General features: G+C 34.6%; 1 protein-coding gene across 4 annotated transcripts in view; it reads left to right on the top strand.

Annotated features, from left to right (window-relative positions):
- Positions 1–9,146, top strand: part of SH3GLB1 (SH3-domain GRB2-like endophilin B1) — a 44,626-nt gene that overhangs the window by 14,171 nt on the left and 21,309 nt on the right. For all 4 annotated transcript variants that reach the window (XM_011956081.1, XM_011956080.1, XM_011956079.1 and 1 more), the window contains 3 exons: positions 1,298–1,426; positions 4,362–4,495; positions 6,124–6,216. In XM_011956081.1, coding sequence (XP_011811471.1) covers positions 1,298–1,426; positions 4,362–4,495; positions 6,124–6,216 — 356 coding nt within the window. The remainder of the gene's footprint in view (positions 1–1,297; positions 1,427–4,361; positions 4,496–6,123; positions 6,217–9,146) is intronic.

Below are 9,146 nucleotides of genomic sequence, written 5' to 3'. Positions count from 1 at the left end.
TTTTCAGTAGAGACAGGGTTTCACCATGTCAGCCAGGCTGGTCTCAAACTCCTGACCTCAGGTGATCTGTCTGCCTCAGCCTCCCAAAGTGCTAGAATTACAGGTGTGAACCACCACACCGGGCCAAAATGAAGTTCTGAAATTTAACTAGTATCTTCTAAATGGTTATGTTTTAAAAAGCTCTTTTTGGTTTTAACTATTTAGAGATATTTGTGCTTTAAAACTTCTGATTTTGTACTAGAATCTAGCACAAAAGCAAGAATTATTGCCATACTCTATTTTAGGTATTATAACTAAGCCTTTTACCAACTCCTGAAGTGTTCTGTTACTGGTTCAGCTCATTTTTGAAATTTTCAGTGCACTGTGTGAAACTTCCACATGCGTAGGAATCTATGTGAGGTACTTAGAGGGAACCTATTTGACTTAGCTTCGATTTATACTTAATCATTGTTTCTGGAAACTTAAGCCATTTTCTCATTTGTTCCTGAAATACCTCTAGGTTGGACAGCATTGTAAATGTTAATATCTTTGGTCTTAAGCATTTTGCTAACCAAGTGTTTATTCAGCTTTTATTTTTTCCCCCTTTCCATTTGTTCTAATGTTCTGTTATTGTATTTAACCTTTTGTATTTTAAATTTATTTTTAATGGTGAAATATTTTGAGTGACTGCATGCTCAGAGATAATATCTATACACTTGTGTGCTTTAAACATAAACTAAAGCCAAGGCATCATATTGCTGATCTGTCTGTAGACTATTCCAAGCCTGGATTGTTCTATTCCTTAAGCACCTGTGTCTATATTTAGACTCTAGGCAAGAAAAAGAGAGAGCAAATGCTCATGCTAAAACTGTCAGATGTAAGTCTTGGGTTCTTCTAGGTACTTTATATCTGTATTTTCCTAGCCAGAAATCCTGATTTTGAAATTATGAACGTACATTCAGAGTAAAAATTAGAGTTAAAATGCTATAAACAGGGCAAAGACAGCTTCAATAAATATTAAGTGAATGAATCAGTCCTTTTCTGGAACTTAAAATCTTGTAGAATACTCAAATAATTATTTTATTTTATTTTAAAATGCTTTTGTGCCAAGATATTTTATCAAATTTCTAAAATGTAATTTTTTAGTTATATAATAGTCTAACATAAAATTTAAAATACATATTTATTAAGATATGTGCTTGAATGAATGCTAACTTTATATTTAGGAGATGATAAATGGCTGCTGATAGGGGAAAAAAACAATCTTCTAATTAGTTTTGCTTTTAGAAATCGTTGGTAATTTTAATCTTTCTCCTAGATGCCAGGATAGAAGAATTTGTTTATGAGAAACTGGATAGAAAAGCTCCAAGTCGTATTAACAACCCCGAACTTCTGGGACAGTACATGATTGATGCAGGGACTGAGTTTGGCCCAGGAACGGCTTATGGTAAGTAAAAAGCAAAAAGTTCTGTTAAAGCATATCTTTATGTTTAGACAGAGATGTCATTAACATATTAGTAGGCCGGGTGCGTGGCTCACGCCTGTAATCCCAGCACTTTGGGTTGCCGAGGCAGGCAGATCACGAGGTCTGGAGATCGAGACCATCCTGGCTAACACGGTGAAACCCCGTCTCTACTAAAAATAACAAAAAATTAGCTGGGCGAGGTGGCAGATGCCTGTAGACCCAGCTACTCAGGAGGCTGAGGCAGGAGAATGACGTGAACCTGGGAGGCGGAGCTTGCAGTGAGCCGAGATTGCGCCTCCGCACTCCAGCGTGGACAACACAGAGAGACTCCGTCTCAAAAAAAAAAAAGTAGTAGAACTGGTTTTAACTTCAAATTTATGTTAAAAATTTTCGATGAAGTGAGAAATATTGGCAAATGTATAGTTAAATTTATTGTTTAATAATTCATTATTTAATATATTTAAGCATATATTTAGTTATTCAGAGAATTCACATCTTTTTTAGTTCTAAAAAGTTAAATGAATTCTTCACTTATTCTCCCAGTGATCTTACAACCTATGTTGTAATACTTATGATATTGCAATTATTGTTTGCATATGTCTCTTCATTTTTTGAAAAAGCTTTCTTGGGGCTTATTTTATGTTAAAGGTACTTGGCACATAGTGCTTGAATTAATCAGTGCTTTTGTTATAATTTTGCAATAATGTCAGTAACCAAAAAATACTAACTATTGTTATCTCTGTATGTTTGGATTACATTTCATTTCTATTTTTCTCTTCTGTATTTCAACTTTTCTATAGCCGTGGTTTAGTTACACTAGCCTTATTAGTTGCTGTACAGACTTTAAATGTATAGCCCTGAAGCTCAAAGTTACCCATCTTTATTGTCACTCTGATCTTATTTTCTCATAACATGAGATTTTCAGTAGCTTCATTTCCTGTTGTTTATGTCTAATAATAATTCTCTTTATATATCTGCAAGATAATGGTCTTTGGGTATGAAATGGTAGGTAGATTAAATTAATTTCTACACATAGTTCTGATTTACAGAATAGTTTATACATTCTAGGATTAAATGAAATTTAAACTTTAGTAGTTATCTTTATGTCAGAAAGAAGTAACCTAAATATTGTTGAATGCCACTAATCCATTGACAGGCTTTTTTAGATACACAACTTTGAAACTTCTACATTGTGTTCTTCAAAATCTAATTTTTAAGTCTGAAAATGCTTAGAACTTCAAAATAAAATTATTTATGAATTTTAACTGTTACTTTTTAGAAATATGTTATACATTAAACAGATGTTTTATTGCCTGCTTGTGCCAGGCTCAGTTACATGCTGGGATCGTAAAGTTATGTGAAAGAGACCCAGCAGCCCCTTCCTTCACCAGGCTGAAGAAGGTTTTAGCAGAGCATGAACATTAGTAAAGGCTTCTAGATTTTCTTCCCTTTAAAATCTGCTTAATCTGTTTGCACCTCTAGTAATTCTAGTGAATGTACTCTGGTTATCAGAATTGGGCTTTGTGAACCTATTACCTTATTAGTAATTAATAACTAAAAATTGAGTATCACAGGCGTGGGCTAATAAGCATTATATAGCATATATTTACATATTAAGTAAATTTTCGTTTATATCCTGCTTTTAAGATAGATTATATTACTTTCATTTTAAAGACAAGGAAACAGGTGTAGAGAAGTTAATAATTAATCCACAGTCACAGCTAGTATAGTAATTCAAATGAAGATCTATTTGTATCCAGTGAGGGAGCTCTTAACTACTATCCGTATTACCTTCCTTATCAGTCAGATCCAAGCTTATTCTAAAATGAAGGGATTAAGAACCTCGGAGCTAAAGCTTATTCAAAGTAGAACTAGGAATGGAACTCTGATCTTGGGGTTCCCTTTCTTTCTACTCTACTTTCTACCTCTACTTTTCTACTGTACTTACCCTATTTAAGTATCAGAGTATATGTATTGCAAAAGCATGGATTTTTTTTTAACTTAAGATACCAGTATGCACTATTATTTATAGACACTTGAGATGATAACTGCAAGGATGTAGAAACAGAGGACAAATTGTGACTTGATCTATTGGAAGCATTATTCTTTCATAAGTATAATCATAGTCACCCCTCGGTATCCATGGGGAATTGGATCCAGGCCCCCCACCCTGAGGATACCAAAATCCATGGATACTCCAGTGTCTTATATAAAATGGCATAGTGTTTGCATATAACCTATGCACATCCTCCCTTGTACTTTAAATCATCTGAATGTAAATGCTCTGTAAATAGTTGTTATGCTATATTTTTTAGGGAATAATGACAAGGGAGAAAAGTCTGTACATGTTCAGTACAGAGACAACCATCTTTTTTTTATTTTTTATATGTTTATTTTTAAATAGTGACGGGCCCCGCTGTGTTGCCCAGGCTGGCCTTAAACTCCTGGGCTCAAACGATCCTCCTGCCTCAGCTTCGAAGTAGCTGGGACTACAGGCACATGCCACCACTGTGCCTGGCTCCTCAGCCATCCCTTTTTTTTTTTTTCCTGAATATTTTTGATCTGTGGTTGGCTGAACCCATGGATGCAGAACCCGTAGATATAGAGGGCTGACTACACTATTTGAGCTGTGACCATAAATATTTTAGGGTATATCTGTCTTCTTTAGTCCCATTGGTAGAATTGGTACAATTATCTATACTACAATAGGAAGTTTATCTTTGTCTCCTTCATTGAGACACTTATACTCTTAAATTTACTTTTAAAATAAAACTGCCTTAATTACAGTTAATTCTATTTGGTTTTACTTACAAGTGACCGCTAACTTTTAAACAGACCAAATTGCTGATTTATCTTACATGATTTTATTTTCTGATATTACCAGACAGCGATTTTTAAAAATGTTTTTCCTTTGCAGGTAATGCCCTTATTAAATGTGGAGAAACCCAAAAAAGAATTGGAACAGCAGACAGAGAACTGATTCAAACATCAGCCTTAAATTTTCTTACTCCTTTAAGAAACTTTATAGAAGGAGATTACAAAACAATTGCTGTGAGTTGAAAAGTGTCCGCTTTATTTAGTAAAATCATTTAGATATATATTTATACTTTTTAATGAATAATTTGGCCTCTTCATGACTGTGTAGATGTAGTGGATTACAAAATTAAATAATCTAGATCGGTACATGTTCACCAGAACACAAAATTAAACCAAAATAAAGGACTACTGATACATTTGTGTGTCATACAATGTTACTGAGATGCCTATATCCCTTTTCATTCATTACCAACACTAAAATCTACAGAGAGGTTCCTGGAATGATTATGAAAATACGGTCTAAAATATCACCATAGTATACCATGTAGCTCTTCATTTTTTAGGATTTTAACTTATTTTCTTAGTGATAGAGAATGAAAATTTTCCAAGATTTTTACAAAGCTGCTATTATGAATACTTCAAACTTTAATTTACAAATTTCTTACTACAGTATATTATAGAAACTTTCTATATGTTCGCAATGGATTTGTTTCTGTATAAATAAGTATCTGGCCTGAGACAGAAGAACTACCAAGTTAAAGTATGATTTAAAAGATATTAGCGGCCGGGTGCGATGGCTCACGCTTGTAATCCTAGCACTTTGGGAGGCCTAGGTGGGTGGATCACTTGAGGTCAGGAGTTCGAAACCAGCCTGGCCAACATGGTGAAACCCCGTCTCTACTAAAAATACGAAAAAATTAGCCAGACGTGGTGGCAGGTGCCTGTAATTCCAGCTACTCGAGAGGCTGAGGCAGGAGAATCTCTTGAACCCTGGAGGCAGAGGTTGCAGTGAACCAAGATTGTGCCTCTGCACTCCACCCTGGGGGACAGACTAAGACTCCATCTCAAAAAACGTAAAATAAAATATAAAATAAAATAAAAATTAGCTTAGTGCAATGAAATTTGACGTATGGAATCTTAAGATTAAAGCAAACTGAATTATAATAAACTTACATATTATATAGAAGCTAGAAATTCCCTGAATAATTCTAAGATACTATACTAATGTTTGTTCATTATTCTATAAATTTGAAATTCCATTTTGGAGTGGTTGGGTTGCATTTGGTGCTATGACACATTAAGTGCAGCCTGCCCAATCCTTGAGGTAGGACACCAGGCATCAGGGAAACTCGCCCCAGGCCTATGCTTCCTTCTTTCTAGGCACCTTCTGGATAATCTGTCACAATTTGAAACAGTTTTTCAATCTGGCCACTAATGACATTTTGGGCTTCACGATTCCTTGTAGAGATAGACTTGTGGAATGTTTGGCAACATTTCTGGCTTCTGGCTAGCAGACACCAGTAACATCCCTCCACCAGTTGTGACAACCAAAAAGGTATTGCCAAATTTTCCCAATGTGGGATAGGATCACAAAATATTAAAACTGATATTCCTTTGTTTCCATCATTGCCTGCCATCTTTCCCAGACATTTATAATGTTTCAATTATTTTAAAATTTAAAACAGTAACAAGGGGATGGAAGGGAGGCCAGATACCTGAATGGTAACTTTATAGCCAAGTTTGTAATCATAGGTCTTTATCAAATGATACATATGTTTACTAGGGAATAATACTTTAAATGTGTATGCTCTTACAAAATTTTAGCATCTTTAGCCTTTATTTTTTCTTTTCTATATTTATAGAAAGAAAGGAAACTATTGCAAAATAAGAGACTGGATTTGGATGCTGCAAAAACGAGACTAAAAAAGGCAAAAGCTGCAGAAACTAGAAATTCAGTAAGTAAATAGAAAAATATTTTTGATTAATAACTTTAAGATTTGTAAAATATTTTGCTAATATACCATGAAAGATACAGACTATGAACTTCAGGGTCTTGTTTTTGTGCTGTCTAAACAAATTTATCAGAATTTAATACATCCAAATCAGTGCAAAGTAGTCATATCAAAAAGGTGATATTCATGGCCAGGCACAGTGGCTCATGCCTGTTATCCCAGCACTTTGGGAGGCTGAGGCAGGCAGATGGCTTGAGCCCAGGAGTTTGAGACCAGCCTGGGCAACATGGCACAGCCCCGTCTCTCTACAGAAAGTACAAAAATGAACGGACATGGTGACACCCACCTGTAGTCCCAGCTACTCAGGAGACTTGAGATGAGAGAATCTCTTGAGCATGGGAGGTGGAGGCTGCAGTGAGCCAAGTTTGTGCCACTGCACTCCAGCCTGGGTAACAGAGCCAGACCCTGTCTTTAAAATAAAATATATATATATATGTATATGTGCATATATATGTATATATGTGTGTATATGTGTATATATGTATATGTGTATATATGTATATGTATATATATACACACGTGATATTTAGCTGTACAGCTGCTGCTAAAAAACAAAAATTATGGTAGCTCCTAATGTTGTGTCATGTTTTTTTAAATATCCTCAGTGGTGACAAATATTTTTGGAGATAGATTTATTATAATTGGAAATAGCAAAAAAGGTAGTAATTAAGATGAGACTCGAGTTTGAGAATACTTGTATTTGACTTAAACATTAGTTCACTTCCCTTTCCACACACTGCTCAAACTAACTAAAAGAATATTCACCAAGAATAGTTCCAAAACCATTCAAACGAACAGTGGCAGTATGGACTTTCAGGCAACGATGTTGAGTGAGAGGAAACTCATTTGGATAAATAAATTGTAGTATATATTCCAGAAAACCTCAGAATATTGAGTAGGTATATATTAAATATAATAATTAAATTTTTCTTTAAAGATTTATTTATAAGCTTTTTAGTTAATCCAAGTTATATTGTCTATATTGTCATTCCAGAATTTGAAAACATCAGATTTGAATTGTAATAACTTTAAAATAGTACAAAATAAGCCATGTATGAATTTTTTAGAAGAAGCTAATAAGTTAATACTTAATATGAGCTATGGTATATTACCCCTGCCTTCTGTTTTGAAGTCACTACCACTGCCAACATCAAGAATCATTGCCTTCATGAGCATACTACCACAGTGCTGGTACTGTCTTATAGTTCTCTTGTTTGGGGGATAAAAACGTTGAAAATTGGTTTAGAGTGAAATTTAAAACTGATTAACTTGGTATTGGATAGTAATGTCTTATGAGACTACCCCAATACCTTGTATGAGCAGAATAAGTTATTTTTTTCTATGGTTTTTTTCTTTTTTGGAGACACTGTATTAGTTACTGGTAGAGAAGAGCTATCTTTGATAAGACATTAATTCCAAATTTACTGGCATTTTCACTTCACGGTTTATCATTACATCATCATCACAAACAGCAAAACTTCCCTAAACAGACTATCTGCAGCATCAGAACTTTGAAAATGAACACTATAGATAGCAGGAGACATTGAATTCTTTTATGAGTTTCTAGTTGCTAATAATGAATTTGAAAAGTAAATTATAAACTCGTTTTTAAAGATAATAATTTCATAATCAGGAACAAACTTAAGGATCATTTGGAAATAAATATTTTAACTGGGACAGAATGTCTTTATTCAAGATGCCTACATGTGCCCAGTGATAATTGTGGAATAAAAATACTGTTACCAAGTTTCAATACAAAATTTTGTTTAATAAGCACTATTATAGGAATGACAGTCTGCTTTTCTACCTGGAAAAGTTCCGGAAAGCACATATAGATGTAACAGTGTACAAAGTCCTTTAATATTTCTAAATTATTTTACCACTGCTATTAAAATATATGGGACCTAAATATAATAGTAGACCAATTTTGAGAGATGTTTCCTTTTTGAGATATCTGGAAAAGATCTTGGCAATTTTTCTCTGCTGTGTATTTTTGAGGATAAAGGTTTTTTTCCTATGGGAATTTATGTTTAAAGTAAAAGATGATACAAATGATTTTATTCAGTTCAACAATTTTATTTATACACAGCTCTTCTAGAACTTATGTATTACATAAAGCAAAATTTAACTCTAGCCAAATACTATTTTTTTAGTCTAGACAGAAAGTTCAATTTCCTGATTTTAATTGTATTTTTCCCCTAGATAACCAACTCGTTTTTCTTCAAACTTTATAGCAGTAAGTTTGAAATACTTTGGGAAGAAAAAGTTCTCTTAGTTTATTATTACATAAAGCCTGGAGGGTATGCCTGTATTTGGTGATCCTTTTTTTTTGCCCCCCTGTATTTCTCTTCCATTTACTTGAAGAATCACTAGGAGTTTGGGTTTGCTTTTTTTTCCTTCTTTGATACATTTCCTGGTTCCTAGTTGGCAACTGAAGTGGTTAATCTAACCTTAGACTTACTTTGATTTCACATCTTTATAAATTTCCATGGATTAATTATTTTGTAACTAGTTACTCTGTTTGTAAGGTTTGGGATCTATCCATATTGGCACTTTTTTTTTTTTTTTTTTTGACGGAGTCTCGCGGAGTGCAGTGGCCGGATCTCAGCTCACTGCAAGCTCCGCCTCCCGAGTTTACGCCATTCTCCTGCCTCAGCCTCCTAAGTAGCTGGGACTACAGGCGCCCGCCACCTCGCCCGGCTAGTTTTTTGTATTTTTTTAGTAGAGACGGGGTTTCACCGTGTTAGCCAGGATGGCCTCGATCTCCTGACCTCGTGATCCGCCCGCCTCGGCCTCCCGAAGTGCTGGGATTACAGGCTTGAGCCACCGCGCCCGGCCCATATTGGCACTTTTTAAATAATTTACTTACTAGT

The sequence above is a fragment of the Colobus angolensis genome, unplaced genomic scaffold (assembly GCF_000951035.1).
Source record: "Colobus angolensis palliatus isolate OR3802 unplaced genomic scaffold, Cang.pa_1.0 Scaffold41, whole genome shotgun sequence".
NCBI classification, from domain to species: domain Eukaryota; kingdom Metazoa; phylum Chordata; class Mammalia; order Primates; family Cercopithecidae; genus Colobus; species Colobus angolensis.
The sequence above is the reverse complement of the archived record's forward strand: the minus strand, read 5'-3'. Positions and strand labels throughout refer to the sequence as shown.